Below are 21,435 nucleotides of genomic sequence, written 5' to 3'. Positions count from 1 at the left end.
GCTGCCGGGCATGCGCAGAAAGTCTCCCCTCTTGCCTGTGCCACGTGCGGTTGTAACAAAGAGCCGCGCGTGCTCCCAGCTGCCCAGACAATGGCGCCTCGTTTAAATGACCCTGAGCAGCCTGGTGAGTGAAAGAAACTGCTCCTTCGCTCGCCAGCTGTTTCCCGTAATCAATCTCCCTCCCGGCATGCGTCCCCTTTGTCCTCCGCTCCCCTCACTAATCGCTTGCCTTTCTGTCTGTCTTTTTTTTTTTAATAACGCGCGGGCTTGCACAAGCTTCCCTGTTTGTTTAAGGCGGCTGCCGGCTGCTCCGGCTGTGGGAGGGTGGGGGGTTGGGGTTTGGATGAGGGAGGGGAGTTAGGGAATTCCCCCTTTTAAGTGAGGGTGGTTTCCCCTGAAGGGAATCTGACTTCCTGAGTCTTACAATTTAGTAAGGGAATTTTAGAGTAATCAATTAAATTGAATTAAATTATCTCTAATTAACTTTTAAACTAAGCAATTCCAGCTACTAGAAGATAATCCCCCAATGGAAAGGAACTATACCTGCCTAGGAGCCAAAGTTGTACGCCTGTTCTCTGGGCCAGATCAGTCAAGACTGGGAAGTCGTGGTCCAGGACAGGCGTGGCAACTTTGGCTGACTGATCTGATTGGGCAAGGAATACAGTCTTAACCCACTGAGTGGATTATCCATCTCCAGTGCTGGAGAATAACAGAGTTCAAAGGAACTTTGGAGGTCTTCTAGTCCAATCCCCTGTATAACCAAGACACCCTATACCTTTCTGGATAAATGGTTGTCCAATCTCTTTTTAAAAACCTCAATGATGGAGCTCCCACAACTTCTGGAGGCAAACTGTTAATTGAGGCAAACTGGTTAATTGTTCTGTCAGGAAATTTCTCCTTAGTTGCTTCTCTCTCGTTTTGGGGTACGATGTGTTGCTCTGGGTGCTCCTTTCCACTGTCACTTAGCTCTCAGCTGCTGCTGTGGGCACTCCCATTCCCTCACTGGATGTTGACCTGTCATTGGAAGTAGAGATTAAAAGACCTCCTGTACTCCTAACTCTTTAATTTTCTTGCCAAGTTGTTCATAGTCTCTTGATATTGTTTTCAGGTTCATTGTTGGTCATTCGTACCCATATGAAGGAGAAGAAAGAGATAGTAATCTGTGGACTTGATTATCTTAGCAAAGTTCTCAGCTACATCTTTGATTTTTGCTCCAGGGCGACAACATACCTCCCTAGATTGATTGTCCGGTCTACAGACTGCTGTTTCCATTCCCCTGAGTAGTAGTGAGTCTCCTATCACCATCACTCAGCCTTTTTTCTTGGAAAAGTCTGGGCTATTTTTCTTCCTATCACAGGAACACTTGGTGATGTCCCTTCTCCAGGTGTCTGCATGCTTTCGTCCAGGGGGAGGCTAGGAAATCAGTTGCTCAGATCGATTGGGGCTGCACAGATCTTGGCTGAATTAGACAGCAAGGGCATTGCTCTTGGTTGGTTTTTTTCTTCTATGATGACATGTTGCCATTGATCTGTCTCATTTCTTCTGGTAATTGTTTGTTCCTTACTGTGTTCAGTTTGGATGCAGTCTTCTTCCTTTCACTGAAATGTCTCATTTTGCAAGTTGAGTCTCAAAGTGCCTAGGGTGGTTCTGGATCTTTTACTTTTTTGGACTTTATTATTTTTAATTAAAGTATATACACATTTCTTTGTATATTTTCTCACGACCTTGTCATTCAATACAACAAATAAACCACAATAAAATTGGAATGCACAGACAAAGAGACAGACTTCTGCTCTGCTAGCTTCCTCATAAGAGCTGCAAGCAATCTGTGGTAAGATTTGCATGCTCAGCTTCTGAAAATACAAGTCAAGCATTTAAAAAAATAAAACTTTTAATAACAATGATAACGAAAGGATACCTAAGGTTATTGCAATGATTTACCACTACCGGTATTTTCATTTTTATGTAAATTGCAGCCTAGCCAAGAACTCAAAAATTACTTCTATTATCAAGGAAAATTGAAATATTAAGACGCATTTGACTCCTGAATTAGCTCCTCACCTCTATGCAGTGGGGAAAAAGGGGATGTAGGAATATGGTAATAAACTGGTATCACTTTTAATAACCAAAGAGCTTCTCTTTTTCCTGCTAAATTTATCAAAAGGAGAAGACTGTCATCATAAGGCTCAAGTCAAAATGTTTCTTTGTCTAAGCTGCATTCCAAAATAGCAAAAGTAACTGATTAATCTATTTCGGCATTTTTCAAACTGGGTAATTTTAAAATGTGTGGACTTCACATCTCAAGTTGCCAAGTTTGAAAAACATGGATCTATTTCATTTCTATCCTACTTTTTCTCTGAGATTTCTGAATAGTATGGATAGGACAGCCTCCCCTTCCCCAGTTTTATCCCCCCACAACAACCAGCTGAGGTAAGTCTTGAAGAAACTCTGTAGTCACAGTTACAAAAGTCTGTTTTAAAATCCAGGAAATCAATTAGAAAGAAACTCACGATTGTTATTCCTTTATTTTCTTTGATATATAGACATTGTCAAGTTTTCAAAATTCTGTTATTTGAGCCAGAACAAGTAGAACAGTCTGCCCCTGGTGGCCAACCTGGATACTGCTGCTCCAAAAGAGCAAAGTTGAATTACAGTTCTTTTATGACTATGACTCTATGACACATTATATCAGTTTAAAATTCATTAATACTATAAATTGTAGACCTTGTGTAATTTTCACCTGTTATTTTTGAAAATGTATCCATCTTTTTGTTGAGAAGGTCGCAACTTTATATTTTGCTGTTCTAATTACAGACAGTCCTTGACTTACGACAACTGAGATCAAAATTTCTATTGCTAAGCAAGGCAGTTGTTAAGTGAATTTTGCCCAATTTTACCTTTTTTTTTGCTACAGTTGTTAAGCAAATCACTGCAGATTTTAAGTTGATGATGCGGTAATTAAGGTAATCTAGCTTCTCCCATTAACGTTGTTGGAAAACCGGCTGGAAAGATTATAAATGGTGATCAAATGACCCCAGGACTATGCAGCTGTCATAAATAAATGCCAGATGCCAAGCACACGAATTTTGATCACATGACCATGGTCATAAGTTTGAAAAATGGTCATCAGTCACTTTTTTCAGTGCCATTGTAACTTTGAACAATTATTGAACAAATGGCTGTAAGTATATAATCTAATACATGATTGCACCAATTGTTTTATTTCTTGTACTGCGCTTATTTGTTCATGCTCAATAAATAAAACTACTCCTAGTAATCAAGAAGTCCAAACTATCAAAAATGGCACTGCCTACTGAATAGTGTGGAATGGAAATGCAAACAGCTGGTTCTACTGGTAAATACTGAATACTTCAAGGCTGGACTGTGAAGTTAAAAAACTACCATATTTTTCCATCTATAAGATGCACCCTTGTTTAAGACGGCACCCCAATTTTCTAAAGAAAAATTCAGAAATCAACATTTTAAATATTAAACAAACCACATCTTTAGTGGCAGTAAAACAAGTGGCCATGCCATCACACAAGGGAGGCGACTTCCTCCAATCAGATGGTGCTCTGCAGGCTTAGTCCCGCCAACCCCCTCGGCCATCAATCATTGTACTGAGGCGGCTTCCCGGAGCCTCTTGAAGCTTCACTCGAGCTGCGCCGGTGAAAAACGGGTCATAGAAGGCAGCTTCAGTGGGACCCGTGGCATCCTTGGGGCAGCGCGATCCTCCAGCACTAGGGGGCATCTCGGGCCAGTTTTCTCCCCATCCAGGCGGCATCTCGGGCCAGCGATATCCTCCTGTACCAGGTGGCATAGCAGCGGTATGTAAAGAACCCACACAGGCATGCCCTGGGCTACGGAGGTTACCATTATTTTTTCATGTATAAGACGCTGCACCTGTATAAGACACAGCTGGTTTTTGAACAGGGTGTTTGCAGGAAAAAATAGCGTCTTATGCACGGAAAAATACGGTATTTATTAAGAGACTTTTTCCCACACTTCTTTCTGTATCATGCTTTATAGAAGAGTTTGTCTAGAGGAAGTGAATTACAACAGTTTGTTTAGTGACCGTTCAAAGTTACAACAGCACTGAAAAAAATGACTTATGACCCTTGTTCACACTTTTGACCATTGCAGCAGCCCCATGGTCACGTGATCAAAATTTGGATGCTTGGCAACTGGTTCATATTTATGACGGCTGCAGTATCCTAGGTCGTGTGAGCAGCTTTTGCGACCTTCTGACAAGCAAAGTCAATGGGGAGGCCAGATTTATGTAACAACTGTGTTACTAACATGACTGCAATGATTCACTTAACAACTGTGGCAAGAAAGGTAATAAAATGGGGCAAAAATCACTTAACAAATGTCTTACTTAACAACATAAACTTTGGGCTCAATTGTGGTCGTAAGTCAAGGGCTACCTATACTTTATGAAGTTTGAGAGGTCCAGACTACATCTCCCAGAATCCTTGGAACTGGACTCCACACCTCTTAAACTTTCCAAAGCTGAGAACACACTGCCTTAGAGCTTAGTTTTGACAAAACGGTTTAACTCTACCACTTTCAGCTAAGGAACACCCACCCAATTATTCCTAAAATACTTTCAGCTAAGGAACACCCACCCAATTATTCCTAAAATGCTGATTAAGCACCACAGCCTCACAAAAAAATGTTAAAAGGAAGGATCTTAAGGGTAAGTTTTTGGTGCTATCAAACACCGAACTGTTACAGAGGAAGCAAGTCATAATTAAGGAAGTCAAAGTAAATATTCCCATCCTTGTACAATTCTGCAATCTTTTCTCACAAGGATCAACCTGTCAACGCAACTGACCAAATATTCAAGACAAGGAAAGTATAAGGAAGACATTTGCATTCAGCTCCTTTAGATCTTTGTTTTGTTTTAAAATGCAAGCATGGCAATTTTGTACAAAGAAAGTATTTACCATGACAATTAAAAAAAAACAAGGGTAACACTAAATAATGCTGAATTGTATTTGCAAATACCAAGGTCCACCCACGGACAATTTTATAGACATGCCCAAAATTTTCATATTATCAACAGTCATAAAATGAGACCTTCTTTGAAAAGAAGCATTTATTTCAAATATAATCTTTTATGAGGTCCCACTAAAACAGCACTTTGGAAAAAAAGAGCTAAAGAATGGCTGAAAAAAAGAAAACAATGCAAAGCCTTCAGAAACCTATTCAGTAACTTTTAAATTTGAAGAATATCTCAGTAAAAACATTCCAAAATGTTCTTAACATTTTTGCTACTCCATCTTTTTGTTATATCTTTGAAACATTCCACTGGATCAAAACACTTCCGCTTATTGTTCTTTGGAATCCTTTCCTGAGGCCCAAGCCTCTTGCAGATGGAACAGATTGTTATTATTTATTAAAGTTTCACCTGTAGAAAAATATTGCTTTAAAATCCCTGATGTGTCAAAAAGAAGGAATTCACAATGTCAGATAGAATTATGCAAACTCCTGGCGCTAATAACTTGAGGAATGCTGAAGAAAAAACATCTATACTGATTTAAATAAAGGTGGGATTTTTTTTTAATGTAAAGCTTGTTTAGTCTAAATTCAACTCTCAGGAGTTCATGAACTCCTCCTTCATGCAGCTTTTGGGACAATACTACAGACGTGATTTGAGCTTCTTTCTTCTAGGATGGATTTTCTCTTTTTTTCTTTTAGTCTCCTACCCTAAAATTTCCCAGTGATATTCTGTCCAAATTTTAACTATATCAATATCTGCTTAATGTTTCATTTCAGACAGGTTGCTGCTATCTGCCCTATATCGGCACAAATACAACAAACCCCATTTGAGATAAGGAAAAGGAAAAAAAAAAAAGGAAATGATAGTGCCAAGTTATTTCTTACTTTGGCATGTTTTTGTAAGGGGTGTCTGTAAGATACGGTACATTCAAAAAAAGTCAAGATGGTGGCCACAACAGAGGGGCCAAGGCTCTGTGTCATCACACATAAAAAAACAGGTACAGCTTTGACCCCATTGTGGCCACCATCTTGACTTTTTTTGAATGTATCCTACGGCTGTGCATAGATGGAATGATTTGAAAATGATTTTGGAAAAATGAAAATCTACCATCTGATCAGGCTATAATTACTAAAATTTTAGATTGTGCGGAAATGGATAGATTAACATTGGAGATGAAAGAAAAAGATGATTCAGTTTATTTTAAAACTTGGGAAAATTTTATCAATGGTTAGAGACGCGTTAGAATCTGAAAAGAATCTAATATTATAGAATAGATGATGGATTTTTTAATTGAGTTATAGTTCATAGGTTGATAACATCTTTATTTTCAGTGACTTAACCGTTAATGTTGACAATTATGATGTTGAGATTATACTACTTATGTTTATTTACATAAATGAATTTTGTCTGTTTACTAATTGTTAGTAATACTGTTATAGTCAATCTTATTTTAAAATGGCTGACTATGATACAAATTATATTCATTCACTATTATGATTCGGATGGTAGCTTGTTTGCTTGTTTGTTAAAGTACGAGATTATTGTACCTACCCTTATTCCATTCTAAATTTCCCACCCCCTTCCCCCCATACCTGTATTGTTCTTACTCTTTCCTCATTTATATAAATAAAATATTTTTTTTAAAAAGTCAAGATGGTGGCCACAATAGAGGGGCCAAGGTTCTGTGTCATCACACATAAAAAAACAGGTACAGCTTTGACCCCATTGTGGCCACCATCTTGACTTTTTTTGAATGTATCCTACAGACACGGTTGTGCGCAGATGGAATGATTTGAATACTCAAAGCATCTGATTTCTAATGCTGATCTAATTTATTATAGACTATGCTTCTAGTTATTTATTTTATAAATAATATAAGGTGATGAATATGTCCAATCTTATTCCTCCTGTTTTCCCCACAACGATAACCCTATGAGGTGGACTGGGCTGAGAGAGAGTGATTAGTCCAAAGCAGGGGTCTTCAAACTTGGCCCTTTTATGACTTGTGGACTTCAGCTCCCAGAATTCCTCAGCCAGGCATGCTGGCTAAGGAATTCTGGGAGTTGAAGTCCACAAGTCATAAAAGGGCCATGTTTAAAAACCCCTGATCCAAAGTCACCCAGCTAGCTTTCATGCCTAAGGCGGAACTAGAACTCATTCTCTGTTGGTGATTGGCCCAAAGTCATCCAGCTAGCTTTCATGCCTAAGTGGGACAAGAATTCACCATGTCCTGGTTTCTAACCTGGTGCTAGACCAAACTGGTTAGTGATTTATATTATGCAAATCGAGTATTTTTAAGTTAAACGGTGATGTTTAGTTTCCATTTAAAATAACTGATGAGAAACATAAATGAGTAACTTAATAATAAGCTTAAAAAACCTAATTTTCCTGACATTTCAGATCCCATGTTTGCTTCCTTGAATTTTACTATTTGTATGTTAGTCATTTATTTGTGTTACATATCTTTGATCCTGCTTGGTTCATTGTTGTTGTTGTTAATTGCGAAGTCGTGTCCGACCCATCGCGACCCCATGGACAACGTTCCTCCAGGTCTTCCTGTCCTCTACGATCTTCTGGAGACCATTTAAGTTCACACCTACTGCTTCAGTGACTCCATCCAGCCATCTCATTCTCTGTCGTCCCCTTCTTCTATTGCCCTCAATCTTTCCCAGCATTAGGCCCTTTTCCAGTGAGTCCTTCCTTCTCATTAGGTGGCCAAAATATTTGAGTTTCAACTTCAGGATCTGGCCTTCTAAAGAACAGTCAGGGTTGATCTCTTCTAGGACTGACCGGTTTGAACGCCTTGCAGTCCAAGGGACTCGCAGGAGTCGTCTCCAGCACCATAGTTCAAAGGCCTCAATTCTTTTGCGCTCAGCCTTTCTTATGGTCCAACTTTCACAGCCATACATTGCAACTGGGAAAACCATTGCCTGGACTATATGCACTTTTGTTGGCAGGGTGATGTCTCTGCTTTTTAGTATGCTGTCTAGATTTGCCATAGCTTTCCTTCCCAGGAGCAAGCGTCTTTTAATTTCTTGGCTGCAGTCCCCATCTGAGGTGATCTTGGAGCCCAGAAAAATAAAATCTGTCACTACCTCCATTTCTTTCCCATCTATTTGCCAGGAATTGAGAGGGCCGGATGCCATGATTTTGGTTTTCTTAATGTTGAGTTTCAAGCCTACTTTTGCACTCTCCTTCTTCACCCGAATCAAGAGGCTCTTTAGTTCCTCTTCACTTTCTGCCATTAGAGTGGTATCATCTGCATATCTTAGGTTGTTGATATTTCTCCCGGCAATCTTAATTCCAACTTTTGATTCATCTAGCCCTGCCTTTCTCATGATGTGCTCTGCATATAAGTTAAATAGGCAGGGCGACAGTATACATCCTTGCCGGACTCCTTTTCCAATTTTGAACCAATCAGTGGTTCCGTGTTCGGTTCTCACTGTTGCTTCTTGACCCGCATATAGGTTTCTCAAGAGACAAATGAGATGGTCTGGTACTCCCATCTCTTTAAGAACTTGCCACAGTTTGTTGTGATCCACACAATCAAAGGCTTTTGCATAGTCAATGAAGCAGAAGTAGATGTTTTTCATCTACTTGGTTCATAATCTTTTCTAATTCTTTTTCCATTAAAAAAAAAGCAACTGGTGCTTTTGAGAGGCCCCACAAGCCAAAGGTGACATAGGTCTATTGTCCACAAATTCTACAGGGATTTTTCTTATCATCTCCCTTTCAGGAAAAGGAAAGGATAAAAGGGCAAAAATGAAATTTCCTATCTGGAAGTGATGCTCACTCTGCAAATAATGCTTTTGACAAACAGCCTATCTGACATAGGCCGAATGATCCTTAACAGATCTTTCCACTGAAGAGGGAATTTTGTACCTACTTAAAAAAAGAGAAAGGAATTCACTAGCTCTTTTCTCAGTATTTTAATTCAACCAGGCACTGGTTCTGTGGAGAGAGGTTTTTCCGCGGACCGAAGAATGTGTGGTTTTGTGTGCTGCCTGCATCCCGTGGATGGGGCTTTCCTTGTTTGTACGGACCGTTGCTGGCATGCCGCAGCCCGGTACTAGTCCATGGGCCGGGGGTTGGGGACCCCTGATCTAGAGAACCCTAAGAAAATTTAATCTGTCCAATAATATGAGTAAGTGGTAAGACAGGGTAAAAGCTGAGAAATTCCTAAAAAACTGTTCTTTTGGGGAAAGACTGAAAATTCTAATATGAAGTTATTTTATTATTGGAGACTTGGCCAAATATAATTGATTTTTTATCGAGAACATCTTCCTGAATTTTTTTGTGGCATGCCGAAGGCTCCTGAGGTCCTCATACTTCTGGGCGTAAGAGGTCTACTTGAAAGAAATGGATCAGAAGAAATCTGATAGCACTTTTCCAATTACTGTAATACCTTTTCAGAAAAGATTTTCATGAGCTCATAAAAGTGTCTGCCTTTTCATAAAATGTGTTAGTTGGAAATGGTGCTACCAGACCTGACTTTTTTTCCACAACACCTCCTATAAGATCTACAACTTAGTGAAATAGAACACACATTCTTGTAGAAAGCAGGCCAGGTCCAAAATCGGGGGTGCGGGAAGGAATAGAAACCATAACAACATTTCTGAACTGGATCTGGTTCATGTGCCTTCCAACATTAGCTGAAGGTCACAAAATCAAGCAATTTGGGCAAATGGGCAACAATAAGCAACTCAACTTCTGTTCCTTGGCTGCCAGTTATCATATGTAAATTAGGTATGACATATTTGTACAAATAATCAGTCTGAAGGCCAATAGATTTCACAAAGAGCAGCCTTCTCAGGCAACTAAATTAAAATGGCCTTAGAAAGGCATCTTTCCTGGTATTTTGTATTCTGCTTCTGAAGCTAAAACTCTCCCCAAATGGATAGCATATATCACTAGAGCTGTGCAAGCTTTTAAAAAGCTCAGGAAATCTTGGGGAGATGCAGGAATACAGTTTTCCACCACTAATTATAGCAGTTGTGTCTTTTTTTTTAGGTTTCTATTAAAGTCTAAATCAGTGTTTCTCAGTCTTATCTACTATAAGATGTGAAGACTTTGTGTCCCAGAATTCCCAAGGAGTTGAAGCCCGCATACTGTAAAGTTAATACGGTTGAGAAAAAAAATAGTCTAAAATATCCTTTAAACCAGTGGTTCTCAACCTGTTTAATGCCGTGACCCCCAACCGGTCGTAAGTGGAGGACTACTCAACCAGTCGTAAGTCGAGGACTACTCAACTGGTGCAGCACCGTTTGCAGAATGGGACTTTTGGTGGGCTCAGAGGGGCAGAGACAGCCTTGACAATTCCTATTGGCTTTTGAAAGCCAATAGAATAAAAGGGAGTAGCACAGCTAAGGAAAAGGGGGGAAAAATGGCGGACTGCATTGTTTGGCGACCCCCGTGAAATGGTCCTTCGACCCCAAATGGGGTCCCGACCCACAGGTTGAGAACCACTGCTTTAAACCTATGGGTGCACAAATGAACAGCAAAGAGTGCTGTGTTTCTATAAAAACAGAAGCACTTCTTCTGAAACCTTTTTTTGAAGCAGACATAGCCCTAATAATCAGTGAAATATAAGGAATAATCTTGGGTCACTGACCACTTGCCATTCTCTGGGATTCTAAGCACTTTTCCTACTTGAATATGAATATGAATATGAACCCTCTGGGACCAAAAGTGGTGAAGACGTTTGTATATAGAATATAGAATAATAGAGTTGAAAAGGATCTTGGAAGTCTCCTATCCAATCCACTACTCAAGCAGGAGACCTATACCAGTGGTGGTGAACCTATGGTACAGGTGCCAGAGGCGGCACTCAGAGCCATCTCTGTGGGCACGCACGCCGTTGCCCCAGGCCTAGGCCTTCAGCTGGGTTTTATAAAACTTTTTCGCTTTAGGCCTTCGCTGCCGTGTGCAAAAAAAAAAAAAAAAAAAGGTTCAATCAGTCAATTTTAACCTCGCGGGGAAAAAAAGATCTTACAAAGTTGGAATTGATTAATTGAACTTTTTAGTCCCATCCAGTCTGCCGTTACCACTGCAGCCACGCCCACCTAATGGGCCACAACCAGCCAATGGGCCACACCCACCTGGCACCCGACGATGCATAAGTGGGTTTGGGGTTGCAGTTTGGGCACTCAGTCTCTAAAAGGTTCGCCATCACTGACCCATACCATTCAGGACAAATGACATGTTCAGAAGAACTTTTTGTTCACTATTATTTCATTATTTTCTCACACACACACATGCTTTCACATGCACAGCTGCTTTGGGGTAATGCAAAATTACACAACATGCAAAAAAAGAACAGTGAGCAAAGGGATCATAAGGCGGCCAAATTTAATCAAATCTAGTTTATACCATGCCCAATCACTATTCCTATCTGTAGCTCTGTATCCTTGCAAAATTCTGCAAAGCCACATAATTTTTGAACTGCTTTTTCTTCTTCGCACACTTGTCATCTTTTTTTTCTGAGGGTCTCATCAGCTCCATGCAATTCTGAATTTATCTTGCCCTTCCTCTGAATCGTTCCGCTTCACAAATTTATTTTGCAGTTTGATTCCTCCTCCAAATTACCTCAACATACGTATTACATGTTGGTCATTCACTTAACCATAAGCATTATTAAAGAAGAGTAATTTCATTTGTTCAGATTGATTCTCTCCCACCCACCTCTTCCCAAATTCTGTCCATTATCCGTAATTCTTCTAGTGCATCCCCTTCTTCCAATTACACACAAAAGAAGGGAGGGAGAGGGTCACGGTCTCAAGCCAGATTCAGTTCTTCTGGGAAAAAAGTCTTTAGAAAGTAAACAGAGGTGCATAATGCTATCGACTAATTAGACATTTCTCTCCAAGCTAAAGAATGGAAAATCCAACAATTCAGATGAGATCATTATTTATGCAACCCAAACTGCACAATTTAATCAAGAGTCTGCAAAGCCTGCAGATGTGCTCACTCTGTGTACAGCACAAAATACCTATGGTAAAAAAGTAGGAACCCAACTTTTGCTGAATTTGCTTACTTGCTTACTTACTGACAACCAACAACATTTTCATGCTCTCTTAATTCATCAATGGAAACCTTTCCATCCACGCACAGGACTCCCAGTTGATGATCAAAACAAAAAAAACCCAGCTTGTCCTGGAAACACTTTTCAAGTGGACAATACCCTATGCTTGTAGTCTCTACTGGGTTTCTGCTCCATGTCCATACTCAAGACAGTTGTTAAGGGTGTTTTGTCCCATTTTATGACTTTTCTTGCCACAGTTGTTAAGTAAATCACCACAGCATTAAGCTAGTAACATGGTTGTTAAGTGAATCTGGCTTCCTCATTAACTTGGTTTGTCAGAAGATCAGAAAAGGTGATCACATGACCTTGGGCACCATGAGTGTCATAAATTCATGGCCAGTTGCCAAGCATCCAAATTTTAACCATGCAACAATGAGGATGCTGCAATGGCCGTAGTGTGAAAAACAGTCATAAGTCATTTTTTTCAATGCTATCGTAACTTTAAAAAGTCACTAAATGAATGGTTGTGAAGTCGAGAACTTCCTGTACTGAAAGAGAAAGGAAGATAGCTCATTTTTCAGCCCAAATTCTTCAGTCTCTGAAATCTCCCCACTTGATAGAAATGCCAATCTGTAAACCCCAACATACCCAACGTCAAAGATATGACAATGTTGGCAACGTTGTGGAATTGGTTAGCTCCTGACTTCCTCCAGGTGTTCTGAACTTCCCAATTACATCTCCTAGTAGTCTTCCTTCCTCCAAAAACATTCTGCTCCAGCCCTGCTTAGCTCTTTGAGATCAGTCATATCCCAGTGAGTATAAAAATGATGAAGCCCATAACTTATCGTCTTGATTTCACATATAGCCACTTTGTAAAAGTATATCTGTCCTTTTACTGTCTGATTTTTCTGGACAATAAGCATTTAAGCCCTGTAGTAGCTGGAAACCCTATTGCCCTTCACGGTGCATTTTAGTGAAGTCAGCTCTGTTTTATTAACCGTATAGCCAACATCTAACCTATTAAACTAATTGTGTTTGGCTCTGGAATTGTGCGTTTTGCAGCACTATCAGCACCAATCAGTCTCAGCCAAGCCTGTGACCATGTCTAAGCTGCCATACTCCAGCACCACTGAGGTGGCAAAACGACACCCCAAAAGCAGCAGTTGCAACCCCAAGAAACCATAAGGCCTGCCACAGGGGTAGGCAATCTTGGCTCTTTTATGACTCGTGGACTTCAACTCCCACAATTCCTGAACCAGTCATGCTGAGGAGAAATGGAAAGGTTTCCAAGCTGAGCCATGCTGGTTGAGGAATTCTAGGAGTTGAAGTCCACGAGTCATAAAAGAGCCAAGGTTGCCGACCCCTGGCCTGCCAGATCCTTCCTGCTTCCTATGGGGGGGGGGAGTCTTCACGATGGGAGAAGTAGAAGCTTGGGAAGAATGCAGAGTGAATGCCTAGAGGTCTAAAATAATGTTGTCTTTATAAAGGAAATCCAACGCAGTATTTAATTTTAAATTAAATTATTGGATACAGTCTTATCCCTAGAATTGTGCCACACCCAAAATTAGGATTTTGGAGCCCGTATTCTAATTTACTGAAAAATTTATAGAACAGTTTCTCAACCCTGGCAACTTTTAAGACGCATGGACTTCAACTCCCAGAATTCCCCAGCCAGCCATGCATCTTAAAGTTGCCAAAGTTGAGAAACACTGATTTGGAGTATTAGTGGAAAGTATCATTTTCTATCGATGGTTTTTTCTTTTTTGTCCACTGAATACTTTTATCTTAAAACTTAACAGGGACATGTGTATTTTGACTCAAAAAACGAATATGAAATATCTCCTAATGCTTTAAAGCTTCTAAGGATGTGTGGGAATTGTTTTTTAGTTTTGTGAAAAATCTACCGATTTTTCTCTATTAATATCTGATTTCCCTACCTCTATTACATACATTTCTTATCTCCTTTTAAAATATATCTTAAAGAAATCGGGAGGGGGGAGGCAAAATGGTTCCCTTGCAAATGTTTGGGGCTCCCGTATCAACCTCAAAATGGGATGGTCCGCACTGGGCTGGGCAAAGTCTAGTGAGATGGTGGTGAAAAAGCAGTGTACAAAGGCACACGGAGAGATGTCCGACATATTAAGTGCACGATTCACACCAATTCTTGAGCTTACAGCCTAGGGATGGACACTGCAGTTGCACGCTCAGCTCGTTTCAGGTCGAACTCAAAATTTCTACAGGGTGTAGTCAAAAATGTCAAGAAGGCATTACACAACAGTGTCAATGAAACTCTGCCTGATTTTAGATGTGTGGCATAGAAACACCGCAGTCCAGGATGATATAAGAGCTCCTGCAGGAGACTGACGAGCAAGATTTCCAAAATCACTTCCAGCCCTATGATTCTATGATGTCCCCTCAGCAGCAGCCAGCATCTTTATGGAGAAAGGATTCAGCAGGTGACAGAAGACAACCTCTGCAGTAGACCAGATCAGGAAACAGAGTACTGAACACAAAGCTGCAGGAACTCTACTTTATTGTTGAAGGGTCTAATAACTCTCTCTTATTCTTCTTATACTCAAGAGAATGAAGATAGGCTGATCCTGAGTATTTACCTCACACTCTTTTTTTCTTTCGAGGCTAAGCCATTGTTTAATCTGCCCTTAATTAGAAGTGTCTCAGTCATCCAGGTCATGGTTGTCCCAAAGGTGCTTTTTCAGGAGGCAACTGGACTTTCTTGTTTTTTCTTTGAAGACGTTTCCCTCCTTATACAAGAAGCTTCCTGCAGCCTGCAACCAGAAGGCTCCATACACATTTGTACTACTCAGGTGATTCTGAGGACACAGAAAACCTCCAAATGGCCCCAACCGCTCTCTAAAAACACGGGTATCACACTCGCCACGTCACCTAACTTATCGTGACTCTTTTTGCATTGCCTGCAATGGGGTGGGTGCGGCTTCGGTATGATGAAACTGACCCACGGGCCAGCAGCTTGACACCCTTGCTATAAAAGAATGCAAATGACAAGCTGTCTACAAGGAATATAAATCCTTCCATTCCCCACCATCCAGGAGAGATTATGAAGATTCTGAGTTATCTGAGTACAAATAATAAATCACTTTTTTTGATTTTATATCATTAGAACAGGTCCCCAGCCTAAGGGCAATGGCCCATTACCCGGCCGTGGCTCTTCGCCATCAGGCCGCGTGAGTGAGTAGCCACTGCATATGCACTCACCCCCCTTTGCACCGGCGCTAGCCAAACTGCGAGCCACGAGCCTCACACCGGCTCTAGCTGAGCCACAAGCCTCGTGCCAGCGCTAGCAGCCCCATTTGTGGAGCACGCATGCTCACAGCCCTGTTTGCATGCACGGACACGAAGCCACATTTGCGTGTATGTGCATGCATGCATGCATAAAGGTGCCTGCCCCTTCCTTTCCCACCGGGCCACCAACCCAGACAGGTTGAGGACCCCTGGAACAGAATAAATGTTATTGTTACTTTAAATGTACCCCAGTCAGCATACATTAAAATGAAATTTTGTTGCATTCAGCTCTCAAAGGGTAACCAATATACACTACATAAACATGACAAAAGATTATGCATATATCCACATACACACATATATGACACAGAGGAACAACACAGTCTAGTTTGGATATATACATATACATAGTGTTGTCAAATGAACAGTTGTAAATTGGGGAACTACCTCCATTCATTTTGGTTTTAAAATGTTAACGTTCTTAAAAATACATGAATTCATATCTTTTCTTATGTTAGTCCCCCATCTCTCGGTCAAGGCAATAAATGCTAATCTGCACATAGCTTGGCTAATCTCAAGATGAGAGACCACCAAGAAATCTCAGAACTGCAAGCCTGTCAGGTAGAAAAATTATCTTAGAAAAAGACAAACCATTTAAAATTTGCTGCTGCTAATGCAACCCTCAAGATGAAACACATAGATGTATTAAATCTGTATGGAGCTCAACTCAGAGAAAGCAAGATAAAAAGATTCTTACGGTCAGTGAGGTTACAAGTCTCTAAAAAGCAAAAAAAAAAAAGACTCCTTTGGGGTTAATTCCAGTTTTACAGATTTTATCTGTACATTCTCATTTTGCAACCTAGTTGATTGCACATCATAAAAACTCCACTTCAGTGTAACCCTTTCTACAGCTTGGTGACACAAAGGCCAGGGATCATCCAGTTCAATTATTGACCTAACTACATTCCCTTAAATTTCTACTCTCTGGCCAGGTATTTTAAAAATGACCATCATTATGTCATATGCATAAACTCAGGGATCTTAGCAGCAACCTTGTAGAGTAGGACAGTATTACTGATCTCCAGAAAAGCAAAGCAAATCTCACTGTGAGATTTCAGCTGGGTCCTTCTGTCTAAATACATAAATGCTATTAACCAGGAAGCTGAAGGCCCCTCAGGATCATTTTGCATGGATCAAATAGTTATGAAAATTTCCACCAAGTAACTGGAAATGCAGAGAAGGGAAGCCGAAGGGAGGGATCAAACAGGATACTTTTAAGACTTCACCTCTATTTCCTTGGTGGAATTCACCTCAAAATTTTTGTTATTAAGTGGGATATTTGTTGAGTAGGTTTTGCCCCACTTTACAACCTTTCTTGCCACAATTGTTAAGTGAATCCCTGCAGTTGGTAAGTTAGTAACTTGGTTAAGTGAACCTGGTTTCCCCATTGACTTTGCTTGTCAGAAGATCAGAAAGGATGATCACATGAGCCTAACCGTCTTAAACCGTCTTAAATATGAGTCAGTCGCCAAGCGTCTGACTTTTGATCACGTGACCAAGGGGATACCACAATGGGTTGGAAGTGTGACAAACGGCCATAAGTCACTTTTTCCAGTGCCAAGTCGTAACTTTGAACAGTCCCCACATGAACTATTATAAGTCAAGAACTACCTATAGATGCTCTCTTCGGGAGCAGAGGCCATACACAACACAGGCTTCAAGCTGCCTTCAACACAACATACCCAATCCAGGTACTGATGTTCACCTGGCAAGGGGTTGCAGATGTTTGCAGGATGTTTTTTTGGGGGAGGGGGCGGGTCACAGTGGTGCCCTTTACTCAAATCCGGGAAACGGATTCATTCCACCACAAGGTCTCTCCTGAGCTGCTACTCACCCGGAGCGCTCCGGCTGGGATGGTTCCTAACCTGCCCGGCTCTAAGCCTTTCGCACAAGCCGCGGGCGACGGATCTCGTTCGAAGCGGGGCCGGAGAAGGTAGTCCCGGCCGCGCTCGGAGCCCAGGAAAGAGGCGCGCCGATTGCTCCCCCCTCCCCCCGTTGGCTACTCACCCTCCTTGGCTTTCTTCTTCCTGCCCAGCGTCCCTCCGAGTTTCCCCAGGAAAGACTCGTCCTTCCTCGTCCGATGGGGCGAGCGCACCGGGGAGGACATCGCGGCGGCGGCGGTGGGGACTCGGCTGGGCTGGGCTGGCGCGAACGGGACAGTCGCTTCTCCGCGCCGGGCTACATGGACCGCCGGGCGAGAGAGGCTGGACGCGCGCCGGCCTCTTGACCCCTCCTGGCCGCCGCCCCTTCAGCGGGCAGGCGCGGCGAACGCAGGAAAGCCGCCGCGGAATCGCGCCGCCCGGCTCCCTTCACAGCGCCCTGCTACGGCGAGGAAGTCCGCGGGCGGTGAGGGGAGAGCCGCGGGTGGAGCGAGGCGCCGCTGCTCGGGGGGGCTGGACGGAGAGGCGAGAGCCCGCCGGTAATGGCGCGGAGACGCCCGCTCGCTCGTCCGCCCCCCGCCCCGGCGCTTGCGGCTGCAGCTGCCAGACGAGGTGTCCCTCTTTTCGGGAGGGGCTGCCCCGCCCCTTCCCTCCCAGCCTGGCCCTGAAGACTGACAAAGGGTTCCCGGCTTCTCGGTGTCTTTCTTAAAGCTGGAGGAAAACGACTCCGAATTGCAACAGGATTCGGGGCGTGGTGGGGCGGGGATGGGAGAGGAGGTTGCTGAGGCCTCTTGATTGAGCCAAGCCTGGGGTTGAGGCTGATCGGGGGACCACTAGGAAATCTCCGGGCTGTAGGTTAGGCTAGCTAGGAAGACAAAGAAGGCAGCAATGGGAAACTACCGAGGCCAAGAAAAAAAGGGGGGGGATTTGATTTCCACTACAGGTAGTCCTCAACTTCCGACAATTGAGTCCAAAGTTTATGTTGTTAAGGGAGAAATTTGTTAAGTGAGTTTTGCCCCATTTTGCAACTTTTCTTGCCACGTTTGTTAACCGAATCACTACAGTTGTTAAATTAGTAATACGGTTGTTAAGTGGATCTGGTTTTCCCATTGACTTTTGCTTGTCAGAAGGTCGCAAAAGCAGATCACGTGACTCCGGGACACTGCCACGGTCATAAATATGAGTCAGTTGTCAACCATCTGAATGTAAATCACATGGCCGTGATTGTTACAATGGTCATAAGTGTGAAAAATGATCATAAGTAACTTTTTTTCAATACCGTTGTAACTTCTATTGGTCACTAAGCAAACTGTTGAGGGTTACCTGTATTGTAAAACCAGGAGTGTCTTTTCATAAAATATTTTAGCAGGAAAGAGATAACCAGACTTTTTTTCCTCCTGCTATCATGGACGTGTGAATAGTCGTGTGAATAAATACACTCTCGTGTTTTACGTATCTGGGCATAGTAAAAATCATCCGCTCCTTAGCAGTTCTTAAAAGTAGGTAAATACAACTTCAGATGAACAACAACACTCCATGTCATCATTTATTTTACAAAAAGAAAGCCAAAATGGAGAAGCCATATGTGAAAAACTAAGTACACCCTTACTGCTTCCATAGGTGTGAAGAGGCTAAGTCAGGGCTAGGCAACCTTGGCTCTTTTATGACTCGTGGACTTCAACTCCCAGAATTCCTGAGCCGGCCATGCTGAGGGGAAAGGGAGTTTCCAAGCTGAGCCATGGTGGCTCAGGAATTCTGGGAGTTGAAGTCCACGAGTCATAAAAGCCAAGGTGGCCTACCCCTGGGCTAAGTACTGTTTCCCAGAAAATAAAGCCTACTCTGATAATAAGCCCTAGCTTGATTTTTGGGGGTGAGCCTAATATAAACCCTACCCCCAAAATAAGCCCTAGTTTTGGGGGCGAGGCACATGCCTGAAAATCAAGCTAGGGCGGGGGTGGTGGGGTGGAACTGCCCCATGCGTCCCACCCCCTTGGCCCCCACGCATTAATCCAGAATTCAGTTCTCAGCTGCAGAGGCCTTTCCTGAAGGCCTCTGACGGCAAACTAAAGGCTGGGGCACTGCATGCAAGCGGTGGCAAGTGGCCGAACTGGACCAACTGGGCGGGGCTGTCGGTGCCGCCACAAGGTAAGACTGGAAAAGACATTCCCCGAAAATAAGACCTGGTGCCTCTTTTGGAGGCAAAAAAACCCCAAACCCAGGTCTTATTTCTGGGAAACACGGTAGCTGCCAGGTGCTTGCTAATCAAATGTCCTTGATCAGTTAATCAACAGCAAGTGTGACTACTTCTATAAAAGCTGAAGTTTTCAGAGTTTGCTGGTCTCCAGTATTGAGGTTTGTGTTAACACAATGCCAAAGAGGAAAGACATCAGCAGTGAACTTGGGAGAAGCAATTGTTGTTGCCCGTCAATCTGGGAAGCGTTATAAGGCCATTTCCAATGATGGACAACTTAAAAGTCCATCATTCTACAGTGAGGAAATTTATTTGTTAAGTGGAAAATATTCAAGGCAGTTGCCAATCTCCCCAGGAGTGGACATCCCACAAATTCACCCCTAGGTCAGACCATGCAATGCTCAAGAGAAATTGCAAAATCCCAAAGTTAAATCTCAAGACTTTACAGGCCTTGGTTAGCATGTTAAAGGGTAACGTTCATGGCAGCACAATTAGAAAAAGACTGAATATAGTTCAGACAAGACCAAAATGGAAATGTTTGGCCATAATACACAATGCCACATTTGGTGAAAACCAAGCACGGCGTATCAGCACAAACATCTCACATCAACTGTGGTGGTGGAGGGATGATGGTTTGGGCTTGTTTTGCAGCCACAGGTGATGGTTTGGGCATCTTGCAGTCATTGTGTTGACCATGAACTCCTCTGTATACCAAAGTATTCTAGAGTCTAATACAAGGCCATCTGTCTGACTGCTAAAACTTGGGTGACTTTGGGTCATGCAACAGGACAATGATCCCAAGCACATCAGCAAATCTACAATAGAATGGTTGAAAAAGAAAAGAATCAGCTGTTGCAATGGTCCAGTCATTGTCAAGACCTCAACCCAATTGAAATACTATGAACTGAAACAATGTTGTAAGCAAGAGTGAGCCAAAATTCCTCTACAATGATATGAGACTGATAGTCATGCAGAAAATGATTCTTTATTGTTATTACTGCTAAAAATGGTTCTGCAAGCTATTAAATCATAAGGTTTACTTAGTTTTTCCACACATGGCTTCTCCATTTTGGTTTTCTTTTTGTAAAAGAAGCAACGACATGGTGTAATATGTCATATGTTGTAGTTCATCTGAAGTTGTATTTACCTACTTTTTAAGAACTGCTAAGGACCAGATGGTTTTTACTGTGTCCTGATACGTAAAATCATCATCAAACTCAGAAAGAGCGTGTTTTCCTTTTCACCTGTTCATCCATGCTCTTCATGACTGGATCAGCTTTTACTTTTAGTTGCAAAGGACTGTAGATCATGATTCTCCTGCTCATGTGCAGAATAAAAAATGAGCAAAACAAACTGGTTCAGGACCAGACCAACAAATTTAAAAGAAGCTGCTGGACAGGAGCAGCAGATAGGAATTCCTCCCCACCCCCACCCCGGTCTTTCTTTAGTGCAATTTAGAAGGGCATTTTACCAGCATTTTTTCACTCTTTACTTTTATTTAGTTTGCTTATACAACTCTAAGCTGCTGAGAGTAATAAGGAAATTATACATAAACAAATATTAAACGTATTTATTCTTTTAGCAAAAAGGTACTGAAGCTTACTAAATGTCATTAAAATGATCATTTTCACAAAGAACTGTTCAAAGGCAGAATAGAAAAAAAATTGTCTCAGGAGTCACCTGAACTTTGCAAAGGATTTCAAAATTTCAGAACAACAAAAAACCTTCCTGTTCTTAGAAGACTTATTTAGAAGAAAAAGGATTCATAGAAAGATGACATTCCTAGAGAAAACGGACACTAAGGCCAGCCATTTGTCATTTAAATAAGACTGTTATGTAGAATGAGAAACTGGTAACCACTGAGGTTGTCTCTTGTGAGAGAACGCAATTCCGGTAATCAAAAAGCTCCATTTTATTATCAATGGTGATTTCTAAAATTATCGAGAGCTGATCTACCTAATCTATACTACTATATACTATCACATTCATTCTGGAAGTAACCTAAAGAGCCAATTCA

At 41.9% G+C, this 21,435-nt stretch overlaps 1 protein-coding gene across 1 annotated transcript in view; it reads right to left on the bottom strand.

Moving 5' to 3' along the window:
* PARVB (parvin beta) overlaps positions 1-17,916 on the bottom strand; it is a 58,060-nt gene extending 40,144 nt beyond the window's left edge. Inside the window, exon 1 of the mRNA XM_039341361.1 lies at positions 17,355-17,916. Within this exon, the coding sequence (XP_039197295.1) occupies positions 17,355-17,454 (100 nt within the window). The 5' untranslated portion in view covers positions 17,455-17,916. The remainder of the gene's footprint in view (positions 1-17,354) is intronic.
* Positions 17,917-21,435: the final 3,519 nt, after the last annotated feature.

This window comes from Crotalus tigris, unplaced genomic scaffold (assembly GCF_016545835.1).
Source record: "Crotalus tigris isolate CLP2741 ecotype Arizona unplaced genomic scaffold, ASM1654583v1 scf7180000017764.6130737, whole genome shotgun sequence".
In the NCBI taxonomy this organism is placed as follows: domain Eukaryota; kingdom Metazoa; phylum Chordata; class Lepidosauria; order Squamata; family Viperidae; genus Crotalus; species Crotalus tigris.
Note: the sequence above shows the minus strand (reverse complement) of the source record. Positions and strands in the feature narration are given on the sequence as shown.